The 26753-nt window shown below is 34.1% G+C and overlaps 1 protein-coding gene across 6 annotated transcripts in view; it reads left to right on the top strand.

The window, feature by feature from the left end:
- SNTG2 (syntrophin gamma 2) overlaps positions 1-26753 on the top strand; it is a 771339-nt gene that overhangs the window by 393224 nt on the left and 351362 nt on the right. For all 6 annotated transcript variants that reach the window (XR_008915522.1, XM_056813383.1, XM_007476197.3 and 3 more), the window contains one exon: positions 14670-14757. Coding sequence is in view for 5 of the 6 variants with exons in the window: in XM_056813383.1 (XP_056669361.1) it covers positions 14670-14757 (88 nt within the window). In the remaining variant the exon portion in view is untranslated. The remainder of the gene's footprint in view (positions 1-14669; positions 14758-26753) is intronic.

Genomic DNA, 26753 nt, shown 5'->3' with positions numbered 1-26753 from the left:
ATAAATTCCATGCAAATTTGAAATATATCATAAATTATTCTTTAGTATCTAACAGTGGTAGTGCTAGAAAACATATAAATATTTATTGGTTTACAGACACAATTTAGTTTCATGGTATTTAGCAAAATCCATTCAGTATATTTAACAAAATATCCAGTGAACACTTTAAGCTTATTTTTTCTAACCAAATTAAACACTCGATTTAATTGCTTAATCCATTTGAAACACAATTAAAGTAGGATATGCAACATGGAAACTTACAGTATCAAAAATTACCTTCAATCACCAGAGTTACCCATAAGATTAAAAAGTTGCCAAGTAAAATATTTAATTCAATTCATATAATTGAATTACTTTTGTATTTATCTGTTATACATCTAGTAGCTGTAATATACATGGCAAGTGTGATCAAAGAAATGATAAATAAAAAAATTGTTTACCTCAAGCTAGGTGATAATGATGACTATTTCCACAAGTTACATTTGTAAAATACTTAGTATTTTGTAAATTAAAGTTAATCTAGTGAGACAATAAATGTAAAGTGCTTACCATATCACCTGGCACATAGTACATATATGTGCTATCTAATATTGTTATTGTTGTCATTATTTTTCCAAGAAATCTATCCATTTAATAAAATTATTATTTTATTTTTAGATGAATAAGATAAAGTACAAAGTGGTTAATTGATGGGGCAAAAATGAAATTGCTTTTCTAAATCTAGTCATTCATCCTCATTTCCAATGCTTGGTAAACTTCATTGATTATAATTCCTATCAATAATTGTTATTATTTTTGTTGTTGTTTCTGTTGAGTATGCTAGTGATGGTGTGTGGGTATTTATACATATGCAGGTGTTGCTTTGCATGAGTGAATTAAGGTTAAGCTGTTGTTGTCTAGAGAGGACATCACTGGGATCAATGATGAAAAAAAAGTTGTAAGTGTTCAGAGTCATGGAAAAAAATCGTCTAAGGAGATGTACAATTGTAATAGGTGAAAGATACATGTGAACATGTGGGAGGCAAGCTTTATCATTGACTATCAGATATTAACAGGATGGTTAAGAAGTGACCAGTTTTCATATTCTGATTAGTGGATCACATACTCTTTCACATCATGTGATAGCTACCTTGTTGCCTTTTTGCAGACTACTAGTTGGTCTATATCACACTGCCTTACTAGTATTAGAGTAGAGACACAAAACACTTGCATATCAATTTTATCATTGAATTTGGTGACAGATGATAAGGAATTAACTCACAATTCCTCTACTTGCTATATATGAGTCACTTTTGGCAAATCAGTTATTCCCTTTGGATCTCAGTTTTTTTTAATCTCTAAAATGTAAAAGTAGATGAAATAATTTCTTAAAATCTTTCCTTTTCTGGTTCATAAGCATAGTGATTTAGAATTAAAAATTTTAAAGAAAAAAATAACCTTAAATAACATCAAGTCCAACCTCCTCATTTTATAGTTGAATAAACTGAGACATTCAGATATTAAACAGCTTACTAAATGTCACACAGTTTTTCTCAGAGTTTTTTTTCCTTGAAATCAAAATGCTCTCTAATGCCAAGCTTTCTGTAGTTCAGGTTAAATGTTAGGAGGAAATGAGGTGCTCAGATATCATTGAACAGTTAAAAAAATCAGTTACTTTGCCCTAACATTGTTGGGGTAAACAAGGAGGATACACATAGTTTCTCTGGACCCATTCCCCCATATTTTTCAAACATATTCAGTTATCAGAAGATATGACAAAGTTCATGATATGCCTTTAGTTGAACAGGAAACTTCATAAGGGGAGGCCAATAATATCTTGGAAAAAAACAATGTAAAGCTAATACCTGTAGAGTAAAAGAGAAGATGTTTGGGTTGTTGTAAATAAGAAAAAAGAAACTATGAAAGGGGATTGTTGGTCAGTATAATTCCCATCACTCCTGGTATATTATAGAGAAAAAAAAATGTTCCTAGAGAGCATTAATGGAGAAAATCCATTTATGGGCAAGACTTTTTATTGCCTCTCTCTTTTTGTAATGAAAATTGCAATTAATGTAAAGAAATATGAAAATCCATACCCCTTAAATCACAGACGTCATTGTTCAACATCTACCTCAGAAAGGTCAAACATAAAATAAATCTACAATATACACCCAAATATATGGACAATATTTTTTATAGAAGTAATTCTTTATTGATTGGGCAATGACAAAATAAATTGTGGTTCAAGAATGTGATAGAAGAATAATGACCTGTAAGAAATGATGATTACAAAGGATACTTAGAAGAATGGGAAAATTTGTGTGAGAGAATTCAAAATAAAGTAAGCTTTAAAAAATTGTCACATGTATATACCTATATTCATATACATGATGATTTTCATAATAGAAAAAGAAAGAATAAAAATGAAACCTAAACAGAATACTTTAGCATTATGATTGCTTAAAAATAATTATGATTGGCAACTTTGACTCCTGATCAGAGTTGTGAGAAAATAAGTCCCTCCTTTCTCTGCAAAGTTGAAAGACAATCGATGGCAAATATGGTAGATACCGATGAACTTGATTACTATTGTTGTTGTTTGAAACTATATTTCTCTTTCTTTTATTCGTTAATATAAAGGATGACTCCTTAAGAAGGGGAAGAGAATAGACTATATTAATACAAGAAGGTGATGTAAAAACAAAAGATAATAAGTAATCTTTAAAAGAAAATTGACAGGTAATGAGTTAAGTGAATTAATACATATAAAAATTCAAATAGCCTAGAGTAAAATCTGATTTTGGAAAAAAAGAAATTGAACAGGCTATAAAAGAATTTCTTAAGAAAAAATATTAGGGCCAGATGTATTTACATGTGAACTATACTAGGCTTTTAAAGATCATCCAATTTCAAAATTGAAAAACAAATATTTAGAACAATTGATAAAGGAGTCCCTCCAAACTCATTGTATGAAACAAATTTCATGCTGATATCTAAAACAAGCAAAGCAAAATCAGAAAACTGTAGAAAAATGATGATAAAAAGTATGTCTACCACCATAGAAGACATAAACAGAATTGAATGCAAATCAAAAGATATCATTCTTTACTTTCTTTCCTTAATTAACCTTTCTTTAGTGCAAGCAGTATGTGTCAAACAGGGGAAAAAGACAAAGGTGTATGTAATTATCTGATCCACCTTTTTCACATTACATGCCTTCTGGTGGACTAAGGAGGGATTAGATGTAAATTTTTAGAGATAGCTAATGTGATAATTTATTTCTCTGGGACAAACTTGTTTATCATAATTTACTACATATTTATAAAAATTATGTGTAATTTAAGTTACATAGTATATTGTTATAGATAAGTATATAAATTATTGGTAAAAAAGTGACATTTAAGAAAAAAAGAGAAAACCCATGTAGACTAACATCATTTAGATTAAAAAGGTAAACTTTTGAAATCTTATGCACTTTATAAGCATGGTTTGTTTTTTATGATTCTTTTGTGGTTTGCAAAGCCTATTTTTCATTAGCAGCTGCACATTTTAGAGGTACATAAAAACTTGTTATCTTTGTTTTGAATAATTTAACATTACCTACTGTATTTTGCTTGGTGATAGTATCAGTGTCTGTTGATTGTTTTGTCTGTAAAGTGCCATGATTTATATATAATCAAAAATTAATTTCCTAAAAATAAACGTATCCAAACCAGCTTGATATTGTTTTACTAACACTTTTGGATGAACATTCCAGGTTTCTCATTCCACATTCATAAAACCATTCCTTGGAAAGAGATATACTGTAGGAAAAGTTTTGCTCTGACATTTCGTGACCTCATATTATGAATTCACATCTAGATTAGCCTATACTCATTACTTTATCTGTACTAAGGAAAATAAGGAAACAGAAAACTTCAAAGGAAAATAAAGGCCATCATGGTTTATGGTGATGCTTGTAGAGCATTAAAATTTGAAAGACTTAATCATAAAATCTAAAGGAAAATAGGGCTTCCTTCCTGTGTTTCTTGAGCTGTCTTAGCATTGTGTCTTTTACTGAGTTTGATGTATGATAAATCCTAAAAATGTTAAACATTTCCCTGCTTACATGTTTACAGCACAGATGCTAAAGAGTTTCTGATTATAGCACAGAAATATGTTTTTAAACTATATGTAAATGGTTTGAGTATGAGATGCCATTTTGAATTATTCACATCACAGATGTCATAATTAGAGTGCTAACAGTACACATAAATCAGCATTGGGATATTTTTTTCTTTATAAAATTGTCATATTTTCTTCTGAGAGCCACAAATTAATTAGTAATTATCCCGTCAATAGAGTTGAATTTCATGGTAACCATTTTAGGTGATGTTCTTGCATTTAACTAAAAATTTAGGAGCATAATATTTGTTTTTTTAAAAAATCATTCCAAAAGAGACTACCAGGTCATCAATAGTAAGGAAACATAAAGTAGTATTTGCAATAAGTATAAGAAAATTATAACTCAATGTTTAAACTTTCCTCTATGGACTGAAGAAAACAAGCAACAAAATATGAATTCACATTTTCTATTAGAATATTCTAGGAAAAATATTAGCCAAAATAAGTGGGAAATGATAGGAATACTACAAAAATGTTTATATATTGATTGTCCAAATATATCACACATTTCACTTTCTTTTTAAAAATTTAGTTTTATAATTTTACATAGAGTATATTCTTGTTATAAAATTAAGGGTTCTGTTTATATGCAAAAGGTTCATTAGCATGGAAATTAGCATACACATCACAAATTATTAGATAATATAGTTGACATAAAAATCTCATCTCTAGTCATTGCGCCAATGCCAATAGTGTTCAGAATTATATACTCATCAGTTAGTGACTTGGAGGATAAATTAAATGTTTATACAAACTTTTATTTTCTCAAAATATTTATTTAGTGAGAAGTTTTTAAATAAATTTTTATTTTAAACATATAAAATATTGTTAAATTGAGATTTTGAAAACTTTTTGCAAAGTTATGTATGTGTGTGTTTATTGTTTTCCATACTCAAAATCATTGAGCATTTCAAAAGTTACTAAAAGTCGTTGTTTAACTGGGAAAGAAAATCTCTTGCTTATTTCAAGTCATGATCTTTTTTTTTATTTTTGTTATTGACTTTGGAAGACTTCGAAAGTTAGATAATATTGTTTTACTTATTACTGACAAAAATAGTAATTCCATTTTTTCTCTTGACTAATTCAGTTAAATATCAAACAGGCAAATTTAAGATGTTTGGAAACCACTTATTCCACAATGTCATATCTTTAATTTGTTGAACATACCATATTATTGCTTCCTCATTCTCATATCTATGTACTTTTAGTGGTCTTTGCTTATTTCTCACATTCCTTTCTTTTCCCACTAATTGCCAACAGGAAATATTTAGGGAATAAATGGAAGAAAAACAAGATAGAAAATTTAAGGCCCCGTTAAAAGACAAATATTCCCTTTCCCCTCTATGGATTAAGAAGCTGCCTTAATCCAATTTATAGAAAAGTAAAAAGTTCAGCCAGTCTCCAGTTAACTTATATATGTTGCCATATACTTGATTTTCAAAAATTTAATAACTTGATGAGAAGAGATGCTAGAAATTATTATTTACATGATTAGGGGATATTTAGTTTAGCAGGAGGGAGTTAGTTGTCTGGGAGATGTATTCAGAATTAGTAATTGAGCAAGCACACTGCAATTCTCCCTCTTCTTGTTACTGACTTGGTTCATTAATAAGGCATTATCAAAGTTTAAAAGCATTCTAGGGTGGAGATTAGATTAGAGGGTACGAAAAGTAGAGAAATTTTCTTTTTAATCAACGAACTACTACCTCAGCAAGAATTAAGGAAAGTCTTTTCTTTCCTATACTTTTTCTACTAGTTTCCCCTCTTTAAGTATCAAACTATATACTGACATAAAAAAATAAAGTAAAAATTATTTTATTTAATAGTATCTTAAAATAACTGAAAGATAAATGTAAATTTAAAGAAACATGGATCTATTTATAAGGCCCTGAAGACCAAGATAAAAGGGTGTTTAATATTTACTTCACCCCCAGAGTTTTCCATTATATTTTTATTAGTAAAAGAGAAAGGAGGTTTTCCCCAGGAAGAAAAATTTTAACTGAATTTTTAATTTCATTGCTCACTGTAGCTACTGGTTCCAGATCAATCCTCTGTACAAGTTTCCTATTTCTAGACTAACCTATCATGTTTCTCCCATCATAATACATCTTTGCCACAAGATCTCAGTTCAACTTCTTTTCTCTATTTTCTGTCACAGAAGCAAGATACAGTCATTCGGTTCCACACATAATTGGCAGGAGAAATGGGAGGGACATTTTTAATCAGTCATTTTTTTATCTCTATGACTTATCTGTTGAAGGCAGTTCCTTCAAAGTAAAAAACAAAACAAAACCATACATGGGGAAACTCAATAATGCCTACGCAAATCTCTTGCAAAAACTTCATAAAGGACTTCCGGTCAAGATGGCGGCTTAGAGAAAGCTAAAGTCCAGATCTCCTGAAACCCTTCCTTACCGATCTCAAACGGAATGCTCCTAGGGCACCAAAATTCAAAATGATCAACAACATAGACCCCGGGAGTCCTCCTCCTGGACCTGGACCTGAATCAAAAGGTATGCCCCCCCCAAAAGCCAGAACCCGAGACCACTCAGACCTAAGGCATAGGCTAAAGGAAGGTCCTAGGACCCTACTCCCCCAACCCAGAGCACCGAGTCCAAGTCTGAGGCAGCAGAGGCAACCTCAGAGCCCCATGGCCTGCTATTCTGAAGGCCGCTTCTTGAAAACAACCTAACCCAGTCGAGGGGGCACCCAGACAGCAAGGAAACAGAGAGAGAGGGGGGAGCTTGTAACCCCCTGGCTGGATCCTTCCATTGGAGTCTCACGAAAAAAGTCCCTGCCTCAAGGCATACTAAATTCTACCCAGGGAAAGCTAATCTCATTAGGAGCCCTCAGAGCTCCAGGAAGCCAAGGCCCCTCCCCCTGCAGAGAGCTGCAGCTGACAGGCTAAGGCACAGGAACAAGGGCCAAGCTAGGCTCAGAGCATGAAAGTAAGGCAACGGAGAAGCATCAGGAAGGTGCCGAGGAAAGGAGGGCATTAACAGGGACACATCAGCAATTCCTGGCTCCCCAGGAAGACAGAACAACAACTGCATAGAACGGACAATCTGCCTAGGGCTAAAACCTCTGAACTCCAGACAGAGATAAGAAAAGCTAATCCTCCCCACTCAGATAGAGATGGCATACTACACAGAAGGACAAAAGCACCAAAATTCCAAAAGAAACAAGAAGAAGGGGGCGACTTTGGACACATTTTATGGAGCAAAAGTACAAAACACAGAGGAGATAGAAGAGAAAACACAAGCAAATGCTCAGATACCTTCCAAAGGAAATGGAAACTCTCCACAAACTCCTGAAGAATTTGAATCTGAAATGAGCAAAAAGATGGAAGCCTTCTGGGAGGAAAAGTGGGAAATAATGCAAAAGAAATTCACACATCTACAAAACCAGTTTGACCAAACTGAAAAAGAAAACCAGGCTTTAAAGCAAGAATTAATGAAGCAAAGCCAAAAGACCAAGAAATTAGAAGAGAACATAAAATATCTCACTGACAAGGTGACAGATCTGGAAAATAGAGGGAGAAGAGATAATTTAAGAATAATTAGATTTCCAGAAAAGCCAGAGGTAAACGGCAAACTTGACATCGTAATACAAGATATAATCAAAGAAAATTGCCCAGAGATTCTAGAACAAGGGGGCAATACAGCCACTGACAGAGCTCACAGAACACCCTCTACACTAAACCCCCAAAAGACAACTTCCAGGAATGTAATTGCCAAATTCCAAAAATCTCAAACAAAAGAAAATATCCTACAAGAAGCCAGAAAAAGACAATTTAGATATAAAGGAATGCCAATCAGGGTCACACAAGACCTTGCAAGTTCTACTCTAAATGATCGTAAGGCATGGAACATGATCTTTAGAAAGGCAAGAGAGCTGGGTTTTCAACCAAGAATCAGCTATCCAGCAAAACTGACTATATACTTCAAAGCGAAAGTATGAAGAAGATTTCCAACTTTTTGCAATGAAAAGACCAGAGCTCTGTGGAAAGTTTGATATAGAAAATCAAAGAGCATGGAATACCTGAAAAGGTAAATATGAAGGAAAGGGAAAAGGAAAAAATGTTATCTTCTTCTTTTACTCAAACTCTCTTCTATAAGGACTACATTTATATCAATCTATGTATACTAACATGTGGGGAAAATGTAATGTGTAAGTAGGGGGAAAAGAAAGACCAAATAGAATAATCTTTCTCACACAAAGATTCACATGGGAAGGGAAGGGGAAGAAAACTCCTATAAGGAGAGGAAGATAATTTTTACTTAAACCTTACTCTCAGGGAAATCAACTCTGAGAGGGAAAAACATTCAGATCCATTGGGATCTTGAATTCTATCTTACCCAACAAGAGTAGGGAGAAGGGAAAACTAAGGGGGGAGGGGGAGAGGGAAAACAAAAGGGGAGGGAAAGAAAGGGGGATAAAGGGAGGGAAAAAAAGGGAGGGACTAAAAAAGGAAACATATCAAGGGAGAGGACAAGGGGGACCAATTTAAAGTAAATAACTGGACTAAAAGAAGAAAAGGTTAGAACTAGGGAAGGATATCAAAATGCCAGGGAGTCCACAAATGACAGTCATTACTTTGAACATGAATGGGATGAACTCACCCATAAAACATAGACAAATAGCAGAATGGATTAGAATCCAAAACCCTACCATATGTTGTCTACAAGAAACACATATGAGGCGGGTTGACACCCACAATGTCAGAATTAGAGGATGGAGTAAGACCTTCTGGGCCTCAACTGACAGAAAGAAGGCAGGAGTTGCAATCATGATATCTGACAAAGCCAAAGCAAAAATAGACCTGATCAAAAGGGAAAAGGAAGGTAAATATATTTTGTTAAAAGGGAGTATAGACAATGAGGAAATATCACTAATCAACATGTATGCACCAAATAATATAGCACCCAAATTTCTAATGGAGAAACTAGGAGAATTGAAGGGAGAAATAGACAATAAAACCATACTAGTGGGAGACTTAAACCAACCATTATCAAATTTAGATAAATCAAATCAAAAAATAAATAAGAAAGAGGTAAAAGAAGTGAATGAAATCTTAGAAAAATTAGAATTAATAGACATATGGAGAAAAATAAATAGGGATAAAAAGGAATACACCTTCTTCTCAGCACCACATGGCACATTCACAAAAATTGACCATACATTAGGTCACAGAAACATAGCACACAAATGCAGAAAAGCAGAAACAATAAATTCAGCCTTCTCAGATCACAAGGCAATAAAAATAATGATCAGTAAAGGTACATGGAAAAACAAATAAAAACTAATTGGAAATTAAGCAATATGATACTCCAAAATCGTTTAGTTAGAGAAGAAATCATAGAAACAATTAATAATTTTATCGAGGAAAATGACAATGGCGAGACATCCTTTCAACCTTTTGCGATGCAGCCAAAGTGGTAATCAGAGGTAAATTCATATCCCTGAGAGCATATATCAACAAACTAGGGAGAGCAGAGATCAATCAATTGGAAATGCAAATAAAAAAAACTCGAAAGCAATCAAATTAAAAACCCCCAGCAGAAAAACAAACTAGAAATCCTAAAAAGTAAGGGAGAAATTAATAAAATCCAAAGTGAAAGAACTATTGATTTAATAAATAAGACAAAAAGCTGGTACTTTGAAAAAAACAAACAAAATAGACAAAGTACTGGTCAATCTAATTTAAAAAAAGGAAGGAAGAAAAGCAAATTAACAGCATCAAAGATGAGAAGAGGGACAGAACCTCCAACAAAGAAGAAATTAAGGCAATCATTAGAAATTATTTTGCCCATTTATATGGCAATAAATACACCAATTTAGGGGATATGGATGAATATATACAAAAATACAAACTGCCTAGACTCACAGAAGAAGAAATAAAATTCTTAAATAATACCATATCAGAAAATGAAATCCAACAAGCCATCAAAGAACTTCCTAAGAAAAAATCCCCAGGGCCTGATGGATTTAGCAGTGAAATCTATCAAACATTCAGAGAATAGCTAACCCCAATACTATACAAACTATTTGACATAATAAGCAAAGAGGGAGTTCTACCAAACCTCTTTTATGACACAAACATGGTACTGATTCCAAAACCAAGCAGGTCAAAAACAGAGAAAGAAAACTATAGACCAATCTCCCTAATGAATATAGATGCAAAAATCTTAAATAGGATACTAGCAAAAAGACTCCAGCAAGTGATCAGAAGGGTCATCCATCATGATCAAGTAGGATTTATACCAGGGATGCAGGGCTGGTTCAATATTAGGAAAACCATACATATAATTGACCACATCAACAAACAAACCAACAAGAATCACATGATTATCTCAAGAGATGCAGAAAAAGCCTTTGATAAAATAAAACACCCATTCCTATTAAAAACACTAGAAAGCATAGGAACAGAAGGGTCATTGCTAAAAATAATAAACAGTATATATCTAAAACCATCAGCTACTATCATCTGCAATGGGGATAAACTAGATGCATTCCCAATAAGATGAGGAGTGAAACAAGGATGCTCATTATCACCTCTACTATTTGACATTGTACTAGAAACACTAGCAGTAGCAATTAGAGAAGAAAAAGAAATTGAAGGCATCAAAATAGGCAAGGAGGAGACCAAGTTATCACTCTTTGCAGATGGCATGATGGTCTACTTAAAGAATCCTAGAGATTCAACCAAAAAGCTAATTGAAATAATCAACAACTTTAGCAAAGTTTCAGGATACAAAATATACCCACATAAGTCATCAGCTTTTCTATGTATCTCCAACACAGCTCAGCAGCAAGAACTAGAAAGAGAAATCCCATTCAAAATCACCTTAGACAAAATAAAATACCTAGGAATATATCTGCCAAGACAAACACAGGAACTATATGAACACAACTACAAAACACTCTCCGCACAACTAAAACTAGACTTGAACAATTGGAAAAACATTAACTGCTCATGGATAGGACGAGCCAATATAATAAAAATGACCATCCTACCCAAACTTATTTACCTATTTAGTGCCATACGCATTGAACTCCCAAAATATTTCATTACTGATTTAGAAAAAAAAAACATAACAAAATTCATTTGGAATAACAAAAGATCAAGAATATCCAGGGAAATAATGAAAAAAATAAAAACACATATGATGGGGGCCTTGCAATCCCAGACCTTAAACTTTATTACAAAACAGCAGTCATCAAAACAATTTGGTACTGGCTAAGAAACAGAAAAGAAGATCGGTGGAATAGACTGGGGGAAAGCGACCTCAACAAGACAGTATACGATAAACCCAAAGATCCCAGCTTTTGGGACAAAAATCCAGTATTCGATAAAAACTGCTGGGAAAATTGGAAGACAGTATGGGAGAGATTAGGAATAGATCAACACCTCACACCCTACACCAAGATAAATTCAAAATGGGTGATTGACTTAAACATAAAGAAGGAAACCATAAGTAAATTGGGTAAACACAGAATAGTATACATGTCAGACCTTTGGGAGGGGAAAGACTTTAAAACCAAGCAAGACATAGAAAGAATCACAAAATGTAAAATAAATAATTTTGACTGCATCAAATTAAAAGGCTTTTGTACAAACAAAACCAATGTAACTAAAATCAGAAGGGAAACAACAAATTGGGAAAAAATCTTCATAGAAACCTCTGACAAAGGTTTAATTACTCAAATTTACAAAGAGCTAAATAAATTGTACAAAAAAATCAAGCCATTCTCCAATTGATACATGGGCAAGGGACATGGATAGGCAGTTCTCAGATAAAGAAATCAAAACTATTAATAAGCACATGAAGAATTGTTCTAAATGTCTTATAATCAGAGAGATGCAAATCAAAACAACTCTGAGGTATCACCTCACACCAAGCAGACTGGCTAGCATGATAGCAAAGGAAAGTAATGAATGCTGGAGGGTATGTGGCAAAGTAGGGACATTAATTCATTGCTGGTGGAGTTGTGAACTGATCCAACCATTCTGGAGGGCAATTTGGAACTATGCCCAAAGGGCGACAAAAGAATGTCTACCCTTTGATCCAGCCATAGCACTGCTGGGTCTGTACCCCAAAGAGATAATGGACAAAAAGACTTGTACAAAAATATTCATAGCTGCACTCTTTGCGGTGGCCAAAATCTGGAAAATGAGGGGATACTCATCAATTGGGGAATGGCTGAGCAAATTGTGGTATATGTTGGTGATGGAATACTATTGTGGTAAAAGGAATATTAAAGTGGAGGAATTCCATGGAGACTGGAACAACCTCCAGGAAGTGATGCAGAGCGAGAGGAGCAGAATCAGGAGAACATTGTACACAGAGACTAATACACTATGGTATAATAGAACATAATGGACTTCTCCATTAGTAGTGGTGTAATACCCCTGAACAATCTGCAGGGATCATCTAGGAGAAATAACACTATGCATAAGCAAAGGATAAACTATGGGAATAGAACACTGAGGAAAAGCAACTGCCTGACTACAGAGGTTGAGGGGACATGACAGAGGAGAGACTCTAAACGAAACTCTAATGCAAATATTGACAACAAGGAAATGGGTTCAAATCAAGAGCACATGTGACACCCATTGGAATCACACATCGGCTATGGGGGGTGGGGGAAGGAAAAGAAAATGATCTTTGTCTTTAATGAATAATGCTTGGAAATGATCAAATAAAATATTATTTAAAAAAAACTTCATAAAAACTAAGTTGCAGGAGGGATGAGGATGCATACATATGATGGTTGTTGACTTATTGATTTTCTTCAATGTAGATTATAATATTTGCAAATACATACTTTAGAAGCCCAATTATGCAGATTATAGATGAATCACATATTGGAGTCAAAAATTATTAGCTAGCCATATCTCAACTATGGTTAAAATTTGACTAGAAACTTACATTCAGTAAAGTGTAATGTTTGAGAAGAGGTATTACTGATTCCAAAATGAAAATTTCTGACATCCAGAGTTTCTTAGTATAAAATTTTAAATGACATATTATGTGAGTAGGTATAATTAGAAAAAAAATTTACTTAAGATCTTACAGAGATTTAAAGTTTGAAGAGATTTCTGATGTCATCTATTCCAACCTGCTAATTGTATAAATGTGGGCAATGAGACATAAAGAAATTAAAATGCTTACCTGAGATCACACATGTAGTAAAAGTAACAAATGGAAAGAATTACATTCCATAGTCTCTGTTGCATCTTATCTCCTCTTTAAAGAAGGATAAAAATACTTGTAAGAAAATGTGAAAGACTAAAGAAGCTATTCTAATACTTACTTCGCATCAGTAAAACAACCAATACGTGATAAATGCCTACTTTGGGCCAATCACTTTTTGCCATGTAATGGGAAAATGTTTAAAAAATTGTTCTTGTCTTTAAAGAGATTATATTTTGAAGGGGAAGACTCTGAATAAATGTAGTTATATAAAATATGTCTGAGATAACTTTGAAGGGGAATGTACTAATGTTGGGAATTAGGAAAGGCACTTCACAGCAGATGGAACATGAACTGAGGCCTGAAGAAAACTAGGAATTCCAAGAGACAGAGGTTAAAAAAAAAGGAAAATACCTCCAATTTGAAAAAAGACAGGGCAATGGAATCATCAATAAAATTAGACTATTAGAAGAAATAATCATATTCTCTAGTAATTCCTGTGGGATGAGTATTAAGCAGTGAAAGTTATTTTAAGTGTTAACATTGCATGGTTCATATTGACATATGTTAGGGTAATACTAGTACTGGAATAATAATGATTAAATTTATTTCTCTTAGAACAATTTGTGTTACAGTTTTATCATTTATGGTGACTTTTGTGAATCTGCTCTTATGTTTGAAATAACACTCAAATTAAATTTGTAAATGTAAATATTGGCAGATTAAATTTACTCAAGAGGCCCTTCCTATAGAAGTCTTTCTTTTTTTTTTTTTAAATAAACCCTTACCTTCCATCTTTGAGTCAATAGTGTGTATTGGTTCCAAGGAAGGAGAGTAGTAAGGGATAGACAATGGGGGTCAAGTGACTTGCCAATGGTCACACAGCTGGGGAGTTTCTGAGATCAGATTTGAACCTAGGACCTCTTGTCTCTAGGCCAGGCTCTCAAACCAGTGAGCTACCCAGGTGCCCCGTAGAAGTCCCTTCTTAATACAGTAGCTTGTTAGTTTTCTTTCTCTACTCAAATGTTTTGTGTTTGTGTATCATTTTAACATATTACACTAATGGAATAAGCTCATTGAGACCAGTGATTTTATTTTTAATTCAGTGCCATATATATTGTTTATGTTTAATAAATGCTGAATTTTACTGAATATATTTTAAGGTAGAAAATAGATGATTTCTGTCAGTAGCAGTCCCATCTTAGCTCTCTAAGGTCTTAGCACTCCAAAGGTAACCATTAGCTCTAAATGAGTGGAAGACTAAGGTATTGTTTTATATGACTGGTCCTTTTGTGGTGGTAAAGTAGCTCTTCTTTGTCATACCGACAGGTACATCTATTACGAAATGCTGGCGATGAAGTTACCATCACTGTTCAGTATCTCAGGGAAGCTCCGTCATTTCTGAAGCTCCCATTAGGTAAGAAGAAAAAGAGAAAATTCAAGGATAAAAGTAGAATTCCCTTCATTTCTGTCAAATTTATCCAAATGAAGTGGCACTTACAGGAACATAAATCTTTTTTGTAACCATATATTGAAAGAAAAAAATTGTTGTGATATCTTAACAATATGGTGTTCCAGATTCTTATAGTGCTCTGCATTTTCAATCATCCTCTGACTGCCCTTTTAAATTAAATTAGTAGGAAATTAGCCACTTGTTGATTGATACTCTTGTTCTCCTTATTGAAGTCAATATATTGTGATAAATTAAATATGTAAATTGCAGGAGAAATTGTTTCTCATTAAAACATGTATAATGACAATTTGGGCATTATGAAAAAAAACATTAAATTGGTAAATGCTACATTACACTCTTATTCTGCAGTGCCTAAAGAAAGGGGAATTTGAAGCAATATCTTAGGCTTGAATTTGGTTAAAGTTTGAAAGAACATCCCTTATCAGACAAAATAGTAATAAAAGTTAAAAAGAAACAATGACATTAAAATACATTATGCAGCTATGACATTGTCCCAAAGCATTTGCATTGCTCCTACAGTATCTTAGGGAACACTGAATTATCCTAGTCTATTAGTGCATAGTTCTGGCTATCATTCTTCATTTCTCTTTCTTTCTATTTCCCATCATTTTCCCTTTTATCATTCATTTCCTACCTATATAGTATATCCTTCCATTCTATCTTAGTCTAACTTTTGTTTCCTATTCATAGATTTACTAATGATACCCACATGCATGCCTTATTCATACTAGTGACACGGAAAAAGTGTTTGATGGCTTATGTTCTATTTTTTTACCCTAATACCTCCTGGCTCTCTGATTTCTCTCTTTGCTTTGTTTGTTTATTTCTTCTGCTTAAAATGATTGAAACCTCTCCATGCCTCAAGGGATCATATATTTAGAATATATATAACATATATATGCTATGATAAAAATATGCATGACTTTCTTTGTGTTAGGCACTTTGATAAGGACTGGAGATACAATCAAGGCTCTCAAAACAACCCCTGCTCCCAGGAAACCCATAGTCTTTTGGGGGGAATAACATGATCACCCTGTCCAGTTTTCTTCTAAGGCTGTGTCATGTGTGGTAATGGCCATGAATTCTTGAAAACTCTATTTGGTCCTACAGCTCTGAAGTTTAGCAATGACAATGTCTACAAAGAAGAAAGAAATTCTAACACTGCTTCTAGGGAATACTCTTCTGAGAGAAGTAAGGAAAGGCTAAACATGTTAGCCATTGTCAGAGATGACAACATTTTCAGCCTTAGTAATTACTAAAGTCTGCTAAGTAAAGATACAGGAATGTTGCTCTACCACAGTAAAGGAAATAGCCACTATTCCCTTGTACTGGAAAAAGATGAAATTTGTAATGAAAACAGAAAATTGCTTGAACCTCAGTTTTGTACAATAGGCCAATGATTAGTAGATTTACTTTTCTCAGAAATATCATTGATAGAATACTAAAAATAGGAAAGTTCAACAGATTACCTATTTTCCCAAAATCCCATTAGGAATAGAGTTGGGCAGAATGGCAGAAGTAGGTAAATGGGAAAATTAAATGATATGTATATTTGTAAACAAAATAAATTAAGAGTTGATTGACATTTGAATTGTGTTTAAGAGTAGATGGAATTCCTTAGAATGGAAAAATTCCTAAATTAACAAAAGTAGAAAAATATAAGTTATTATGATATTCACTTTAGTATTAAAAAGAAAAATATAAAGAGATTAGAGTGAGGAAAATTATGTTATAAAGGGCTAGATGTCCAAAGCCTACATGAAGGACAATGAAATGCATTCACATGTATTTTATTTAAATGACTAAAGTTAAATTAATACAAGTAACTTAAATTAATGCAATAAAAATAAATTAAAATATGCCACAAATATGTTTCAATTAATAAAATCTGTAGGTCTAAATAGAACTCAGAAAAGAATTGCCAATGTAAAAAGTATTACATATAGAAGCATCTGATAGCATTATAAACAATAATACTATTTAAAAGAGTGATGTTTAGGAGAGAAACAATTTTATTTTTTCCCCAAAATAAGATCCTAAAAGGATAAATATTGCATATTGGTAGATCTGAGAAAATAAGAGATATAAGGGATTTTTTAAAAGTTAGAAAAAGAGATTACAATCATGTCATAATTTGTTTAGAACTGTATGACCATCCTTCAACAGTGAAGTCTTTAGAAAGAGGAGTAAATTTGGAATCAGAAAACCTGGGTTTGAATCCTGGTTCCCATAACTTTAAGAAAGTCATTTCTCCTCCATATGGCTCTTATCTTCTTACCTAAAAAAAAATGAAAAAGTCCAACTAGATGAACTCCTCAGTTGGAGAGGGACTCCGGTCAAGATGGCAGCTTAGAAGCAGCAAAAGTTCAGACCTCTGAAAACCCTTCCTTACTGATCAGAAACTGAATTCTACTAGGGGACTGAAATTCAAACTAAACAACAGGACAGAGCCGGGAACCCTCCTTCTGGACTCAAATCAAAAGGTACGACCCCCCCCCCCAAAAGCCAGAATCCTAGATCACTCAGGTCTAAGGGGAAAACAGAAGGAAGGTCTCAGGACCCTCACCCCCCAAACCAGAGTGCTGAGCCCGCATCAGCAGTGGGAACCTCAGGGTCAGCAAAAGGGCCTGAGGGCCAGCTGTTCTGAAGGGCACACCTTGAAAGAAACCTGGGCCAGTCTCAGGGCATCCAAAACAGATGGCAGGGAAGCAACCTGAGGGAGACTGGGGAAGCCTGTAGCCCCCTGGCTGGGTCCTTCCTTTGGAGTCTCACAGGAGGTTTTTGCCTTGGGGGCACATCCAGACCAACCCAGCTGTACCTAATCCCATGAGGGGCCCTCAGAGCTCAATGAGGCCAGGAACCCTCCCCATTTAGAGTGTAGGGCCCTCTAAAAGGACAGAAATATAGGGCCAGCAAAGGCACTGAGGTACCTTGAAGACAGTGTTGTGCCAGGCTCAGAACGTGGAAGTAAGGCAGCAGAGAAGCAACTGGAGGTAACTGAGAGCAGTAACACCTGAAATGCTGGCAGACAGGGGAGGACAGACCCAGGGCTTCCCCAAGAATGCAGTGCAGCTGCAGAGAATAAACAATTTGCCTGGGGCTAAAGCCTCGGATCATCAGACAGATACACTAAGAGCCAGTCCTCCTCACTCAGATTTCTAACTGGAAAGGGCAAGAAAAACCAGACATAGCAAACAGTACAGAAGTGCAAAAGCCTCCAACCAACAAGAAAAGCAAGAAGAATGGGGTGACTTTTGACATGTTTTATGAAGCAAAAATACAAAATACAGAGGAAATAGAAGAGGAAACACAAACAAATGCTCCAAAACCTTCCAAAGGAAATGGAAATTCTCCACAAACTCTTGAAGAATTTAAATCAGAAATTATCAAAAAGATGGAAGCCTTCTGGCAGGAAAAATGGGAAACAATTCAAAAGGAATGCAACAATCTGAGAGACCAAAATATGCAAATGCAGAAACAGCTCAAAGCCTCAAATAACAGGTCAGATCAAACTGAAAAGGAAAACCAGTCTTTAAAGATCAGAATCAGGCAAATGGAAGAAAATGATCTTGCAAAAGAGAAAGAATTAATGAAGCAAAGTCAAAAAACTAAAGAATTAGAAGATAACATAAAATATCTCACTGACAAAGTGACAGACCTGGAAACAGAGGATGGAGAGACAATCTGAGAGTCATTGGTCTACCAGAAAAGCCAGAAATAAATTTTAATATCATAATACATTATATCATCAAAGAAAACAGCCCAGAGATTCTAGAACAAGGGGACAAAATATGCATTGAAAGAGTTCCAAGAACACCCTATACACAAAATCCCCAAAAGACAACACCCAGGAATATAATTGCCAAATTCCACAGCTTCCAAGCAAAAGAAAAAAATCTTACAAAAAGCCAGAAAAAGACAATTTAGATATAAAGGAATACCAATCAGGGTCACAAAGGACCTAGCAATTTCCACTCTGAACAACCGTAAGGCATGGAACATGATATTCAGAAAAGCAAGAGAGCTGGGTATTCAACCAAGAATCAGCTATCCATCAAAACTGACTCTATACTTCCAGGGGAAAGTATGGGCATTCAACAAAACACAAAATTTAAAAGTGTTTATAAAGAAAAGACCGGAGATCTGTGGAAAGTTTGACATCGAAACACAAAGAGCAAGAGAAACATGAAAAGGTGAATATGAAGGAAAGGGAAAAAGAGAAAAATGTTATCTTTTTTCTTTTATTCAAACTCTCTTCTATAAGGACTACATTTATATCAATTCATATATATTAATATGTGGGGAAAAAGGTAATGTGTAACTCTCAAAAATTGTATGCATCATTAGAGTCGTAAGAATCACCCATAGGGAAAATTTGGGGCATCAAGATGATATGGAGAAAGGGGGAGATAGAAAGAAAAAGAGAAGGGAATCATTGATAGTACTAAGATATACTCCAAGAAATAGAAAGAAAAACTAAATAGAATAATCTTTCTCATAAAAAGATAAACATGGGAAGGGAAGAGAAAGAAGTCTCCTATAAGAAGGAGAGGAAGAGAGTTAAACCTTACTCTCAGTGAAATCAACTCTGAGAGGGAAGAACATCCAAAACCATTGTGATCTTGAATTTTATCTTATCCAACAGGGTAAGGGAGAAGGGAAAACCAAGGGGGGTAAGGGAGGTAGGAGCACAAAAAGAGAGGGAAGAAGAGGGAGGAGGGGAAGGGAACAAAAAGGGAGGGTCTAGAAAGGGAAACATATCAAGGGAAGGAACTAGGGGAATTAATTTAAAGTAAATAACTGTCTTAAAAGGTTAAAGCTAAAGAAGAAAGGTAAAAATTAGGGAAGGATATCAAAATGCCAGGGAGTCCACAAGTGTCAATCATAACTTTGAATGTGAATGGGATGAACTCACCCATAAAATGTAGATGAATAGCAGAATGGATTACAATCCATAACCCTACCATATATTGTCTTCAAGAAACACACATGAGGCGGGTAGACACTCAGAAGGTCAGAATTAAAGGATGGAGTAAAACCTTCTGGGCCTCAACTGATAGAAAGAAGGCGGAAGTTGCAATCATGATACCTGACGAACCCAAAGCAAAAATAGACCTGATTAAAGGGGATAGGGAAGGTAATTATATTTTGTTAAAGGGTACTATAGATAATGAGGAAATATCACTAATCAACATGTATGCACCAAATAATATAGCACCCAAATTTCTAATGTAGAAACTAGGAGAATGGAAGGAGGAAATAGATAGTAAAACTATATTAGCGGGAGATTTGAACCAACCACTATTAAATTTAGATAAATCAAATAAAAAAATAAATAAGAAAGAGGTAAAAAAAGTGAATGAAATCTTAGAAAAATTAGAATTAATAGACATATGGAGAAAAATAAATAGGGACAAAACGGAATACACCTTCTTCTCAGCACCACATGGCACATTCAGAAAGATTGACCATACATTAGGTCACAAAAACATGGAATACAATGCAGAAAAGCAGAAATAATAAATGCAGCATTTTCAGATCACAAGGCAATAAAAATAACGATCAGTAATGGTACATGGAAAACCAAATCAAAAATTAATTGGAAATTAAACAATATGATACTCCAAAATAATTTAGTTAGAGAAGAAATCATAGAAACAATTAATAATTTCATTCAGGAAAATGACAATGGTGAGACATCCTTTCAAACCTTATAGGATGCAACCAAAGCATCACAGGAAAATCCATATCCCTGAGTGCATATATTAACAAATTAGGGAAGTCAGAGGTCAATGAATTGTAAATGCAAATAAAAAAACTTGAAAGTGAACAAATTAAAAACTCCCAGAAGAAAACCAAACTAGAGATTCTAAAAATTTAGGGAGAAAGTAATAAAATCAAAGTGATAGAACTATTGGTCTATAATAAGACTAGAAGCTGGTACTTTGAAAAAACAAACAAAATAGAAAAAGTACTGGTCAATCTAATTTAAAAAAAAAGGAAAGAAGAAAAGCAAATTAACAGCATCAAAGATGAAAAGAGGGACATCACCTCCAATGAGGAGGGAATGAAGGGAATCATTAAAAACTACTTTGCCCAATTATATGGCAATAAATACACCAATCTAGGCGATATGGATGAATATAATCAAAAATACAAATTGCCTAGACTAACAGAAGAAGAAATAAAATTCTTAAATAATCCCATATCAGAAAATGAAATCCAACAGGCCATCAAAGAACTTCCTAAAAAAATTCCCCAGGCCCGAAGGATTCACAAGTGAATTCTATCAAACATTCAAATAACAGCTAATCCTAATGCTATATAAACTATTTGACATAATAAGCAAAGAGGGAGTTCTACCAACATCCTTTCATGACCCAAACATAGTACTGATTCCAAAGCCAGTTAGGTCAAAAACAGAGAAAGAAAATTATAGACCAATCTCACTAATGAATATAGATGAAAAAATCTTAAATAGGATACTAGCAAAAAGACTCCAGCAAGTCATCAGAAGGGTAATTAACCATGATCAAGTAGGATTTATAGCAGGGCTGGTTCAATATTAGGAAAACCATCCACATAATTGACCATATCAACAAGCAAACCAAGAAAAAATCTCATGATTATCTCAATAGATGCAGAAAAAACCTTTGATAAAATACAACATCCATTCCTATTAAAAACACTAGAAAGCATAGGAATAGAAAGTTCGTTCCTAAAAATAATAAAGAGTATATATCTAAAACTACCAGCTAATATCATCTGCAATGGGGATAAACTAGATGCATTCCCAATAAGATCAGGAGTGAAACAAGGATGCCCATTATCACCTCTACTATTTGACATTGTACTAGAAACACTAGCAGTAGCAATTAGAGAAGAAAAAGAAATTGAAGGCATCAAAATAGTCAAGGAGGAGACCAAGTTATCACTCTTTGCGGATGTTATGATGGTCTACTTAAAGAATCCTAGAGATTCAACTAAAAAGCTAATCAAAATAATCAATAACTTTTGCAAAGTTGCAGGATACAAAGTAAAACCATATAAGTCATCAGCATTTCTATATATTTCCAATACAGCTCAGCAGCAAGAATTAGAAAGAGAAATCTCATTCAAAATCATCTTTGAAAAATAAATACTTAGGAATATATCTCCCAAGACAAACACAGGAACTATATGAACACAACTACAAAACACTCTCCACACAACTAAAACTAGACTTCAGCAATTGGAAAAACATTATCTACTCATGGGTAGGAGAAACTAATATAATAAAAATGAACATCCAAAAAAAAACTTTAAAAAAATGACCATCCTAACCAAAGGTATTTATCTATTTAGTGCCATACCCATTGAACTTCCAAAATTTTTTTTTACTCATTTAGATAAAACCATAACAAAGTTCACTTGGAAGAACAAAGGATCAAGGATATCCCGGGAAATAATGAAAAAAAAATACAATGGTAGGGGGCCTTGCAGTACATAGATCTCAAACTATATTATAAAGCAGTGGTCATCAAAACAATTTGCTACTAGCTAAGAGACAGAAAGGAGGATTAGTGGAATAGACCTGGGGCAAGTGACCTCAGCAAGACAGTATATGATAAACACAAAGATTCCAGCTTTTGAGGCAAAAATCCACTATTTGATAAAAACAGCAGGAAAATTGGAAGACAGTGTGGGAGAGATTAGATTTGGATCAACACCTCTCACCCTACACCAAGATAAATTCAAAATGGGTGAATGGCTTTAACATAAAGAAGGAAACAATAAGTAAATTAGGCAAACATAGAATAGTATACATGCCAGACCTTTGGGATGGGAAAGACTTTAAAACCAAGAAAGACTTATAAAGAATAACAAAATATAAAATAAATAATTTTGACTATATTAAATTAAAAACTTTTTGTACAAACAAAAACAATGTAACTAAAATAAGAATGGAAGCAACAAATTGGGAAACAATCTTCATAAAAACCTCTGACAAAGGTTTAATTACTCAAATTTACGAAGAGCTAAATCAATTGTACAAAAAATCAAGGCATTCTCCAATTGATAAATGGGGCAAGGGACATGAATAGGCAGTTTTCAGATGAAGAAATCAAAACTATTAATAAGCACATGAAAAAGTGTTCTAAATGTCTTATAATCAGAGAGATGCAAATGAAAACAACTCAGAGGTATCACTTCACATCTAGCAGATTGGCTAACATGACAGCGAAGGAAAGTAATAAATGCTGGAGGGGATATGTCAAAGTAGGGACATTAATTCATTGCTGGTGGAGATGTGAATTGATCCAACCATTCTGGAGGGCAATTTGGAACTATGTCCAAAGATCACTAAATGACTGTCTGCCCTTTGATCCAGCCATAGCACTGCTGAATCTGTACCCCAAAGAGATAATAAGGAAAAAAAAATTTGTACAAGAATATACATAGCTGCGCTATTTGTGGTGGCCAAAATTGGAAAATGAGGGGATGCCCTTCAGTTGGAGAATGGCTGAACTAATTGTGGTATATATTAGTGATGGAATACTATTGTGCTAAAAGGAATAATAAAGTAGAGGAAGTCCATGGAGACTGGAACAACCTCCAGGAAGTGATGCAGAGCGAAAGGAGCAGAACCAGGAAAATTTTGTACACAGAGACTGATACATTGTGGTACAATCGAACGTGAATATAATGGAATTCTCCATTAGTGTCAATGCAATGTCCCTAAACAATCTGCAGGGATCTAGGAGAAAAAACACTATCCACAAGCAGAGGACAAACTGTAGGAGTAAAAATACTGAGGAAAAGCAACTGCTTGACTACAGGGGTTGAGGGTAAATGTCTGAGCAGAGACTCTAAATGAACACTCTAATGCAAATACCAAAAACATGGAAATGGATTTGAATCAAGAACACATGTGATACCCAGTGGAATCGCATGTTGGATAGGGGAGAGGTGGGGGGTTGGGGGGGAGAAAGAGATTTTTTTTTCCCAAGGAATAATGTTTGGAAATGACCAAATAAAATAATATTTAAAAAAATAAAATCAGAACATAGCTAAAAAAATAAAATATATATATGGAGAGAGAGACAGAGAAATAGATAGATAGATAGAGAGAGAGAGAGAGACAGAGAGAGAGAGAGAGACAGAGAGAGAGAGAGAGAGAGAGAGAGAGAGAGAGAGAGAGAGACAGAGAGAGAGAGAGAGAGAGAGAAAGAGAGAGAGAGAGAGAGAGAGAGAGAGAGAGAGAGAGAGAGAGAGAGAGAGAGAGAGAGAGAGAGAGACAATACCATATCTGGAGTCAGGAATATCTGAGTTCAAATCTAACCTTAGATTAGTCCTTTACTTAGCTGTGTAGCTGTGAGACCCTGGTCACGTTACTTAACTATGTTTGCCTCAGTCCCTTATCTGTAAAATGAGTTAGAGAAAGAAATGCCAAACCACTCTAGTATCTTTGCCCAAAAAAAATTCCAAATAGGATAAAAAAGTATTGGACATGACTAAAATGACAAAACAACATAAAATTGAATATGAAAACTAAAGTTCTTATATCCATGTTTTAAAGGAAAGATGCTAACATATAAAAGAGTGAGATAATTGATTTCTCATTATTTAGATTTCCCTTAGGCATGAAAGAAATATTAACTTAAGCTCAAGTATATATCTGCTTTTTATTATTTTATTGGAATTCTTAAAATATTCAGTGCGCAAAAAAAGATATATCAAGGATTTGAAATGATTGAGAAGGAATTTTAAAGGCTTTGCTATCTGTAAATGTTGAACTGTGTTTTTAAGAGTTCCTAAATATTTTTAAGCAGTAAAATTTTACAATAAACCAGAAAGTATATTTTTGGTCATCATTTTTCTAGAATATTACTAGATGTACTAGTAAACTAGATTGAAAGCAAACAATCTAACAAAATCTAGCAAAAATTCAACAAAAAATGTTATAGGATCATGAAATTGGAGGTGGAAGGAAGGGTGGAAGGCCAAATAGTCCAAACCCTTCATTTTATAGATAAGAAAACTGAATTCCAGGAGGAGTAGATGTTGAATATATCCAAGTTCACACATTTAGTGAGCCTCACAGGAATTATTTAACCAATGATTTTTTATTCCGGTATTTTTCCCATTGTTATATTTTCTACAGTAATACCAAGTATGTTTTTGTATGTATACATTTGAAAATACTCTGATAAGTAAGTCAGTTAGTCAGCAAGCATTTACTATGTGCCAAGAAAAATTGATAAAAAAGGAAGAAAAACAGAAGTTGTCAGATTATTTTTAAGCAAAAATTATATTTTTGGATTTCTCAAGTCTCTTCTGGGAGGAAAATTTTGCCCTGAGACCTTTGAGGAGTGGGAGCAGAGTAGGAATTGTGGATAAGAAAAGTTTGCCCTGATGTTCCTAAATTCATAAAATAGACTTACATAAAGAAATTTAGTCATGGATCTGTATAAAATTGCATAACCTTCCCGAATCTTTCCCCCTAGCTTTGGTGATCAGGATGTGCCTGTGGAAAGCAATCATCATAACTAGGAGTCTTGGAAGGAATAGAGGCTTATTGTACCATTAGAATGCATGCCATTTCTAGAAGCGTAATTAAAATTTGAAATTTGAAAAGCAATATTGAAGAGATGGAATCGCTGCACCTTGGATATTTAAATAACTGTGACATTAGTCAGAACCAATTTAGTGGTTCTGTTGGCATATTCTTCTTAGAACACTATACCTTCTGAAGTTTTATTGCCACAGTCCATGGTACTTTCTGGTATATTTTTATGTTTCTTTTATGTCCTAAGGATCCATTTAAAATTCTTAGGATTGCTGGTCAAGTTGATAGCTGAGGAAGAAGCAGTTTACTCTATTTTTATTCCTGATGTGATTTTACATTTTCCAACCTTTACTTTAGTGTTTTCACATTGCCAAAGTCTATTATATGAGTAGAGGAGAATGAAAAATAGTCTACTTATACCACATGAAGGGCATATTCTCTCTTCACCTGTCATCATTAGTCGGTGCATACAGCCAATGCACAGTGTTAATTCTGAGTACTTCAAATTATTCTTTGGCCTAAATTTTATGGTGCTTATCTATTAGATGATTGCCCACTTAATTCTTATTTGGTTCTATCATCCTGGCTGAAGCAATAGAAGTTATGCATCCAAAAAGGTTCTAAAGAGTACAAAGAGCTCAGTGTTAGGCTGGTTCTAGTAAGCTATCTTGGGGATATAGTCAATGAGAGAATGAGAGTGAGAAATAACATCAAATGATGTAAAGAACCACACTTAGAGTTGGAAGGAACCTTCACTACAGTTTATCTGGTTCATTTCCTTCATTTGGTATATTTGTTTTTTGAGGAACAGCTATGGTGTGAAAGTTAGAAACAATATATTTCAAAAGAGAGGACCCTGATTCAAATCCCACATCTGACACAATTTACCTCTCTGAATTCATCATCCTCAACTATAAAGTAGTGTTAATTTTACCATATGCCTGACAGTTATTTTTATATTATTATTTTATTTTAAAGCTGTTATAAATTGCCTCAAAAAACTCAAAGTTCCATGTAAATGTAAGTTATTATTGCTTAATGTCATATAGGAACTCAGAATTCAAATTGAGCTTGGTCAGAGCCCAAAGATACTCAATCTGATCATTTAAGTGATGCTAATTCTACCCTTAAATCATCCTGGCCACAGACCTTGGCTGCTAGGGCAAGTGAAAGCATTCTCAAGATTACTGGTTATCTAGAACTGGGGCAGACTGCCTTAGGGAAAGAATGGTAACCAAGCAACAGACTGTTAGCAGGAGATTTCCAATTAGAGCCTTTAGAACTGGAAGAAATCTTAGAGAACAATTAGTCCAACCCCTTAATTTTGGGGTGGGCCAAGATGATGAAACAAGCGTGGAAAGGAGAAGTGGCTTGCCTGTCATCCTATCTG

This window comes from Monodelphis domestica, chromosome 1 (assembly GCF_027887165.1).
Source record: "Monodelphis domestica isolate mMonDom1 chromosome 1, mMonDom1.pri, whole genome shotgun sequence".
In the NCBI taxonomy this organism is placed as follows: domain Eukaryota; kingdom Metazoa; phylum Chordata; class Mammalia; order Didelphimorphia; family Didelphidae; genus Monodelphis; species Monodelphis domestica.
This window is presented reverse-complemented; position numbering and strand designations above follow the sequence as displayed.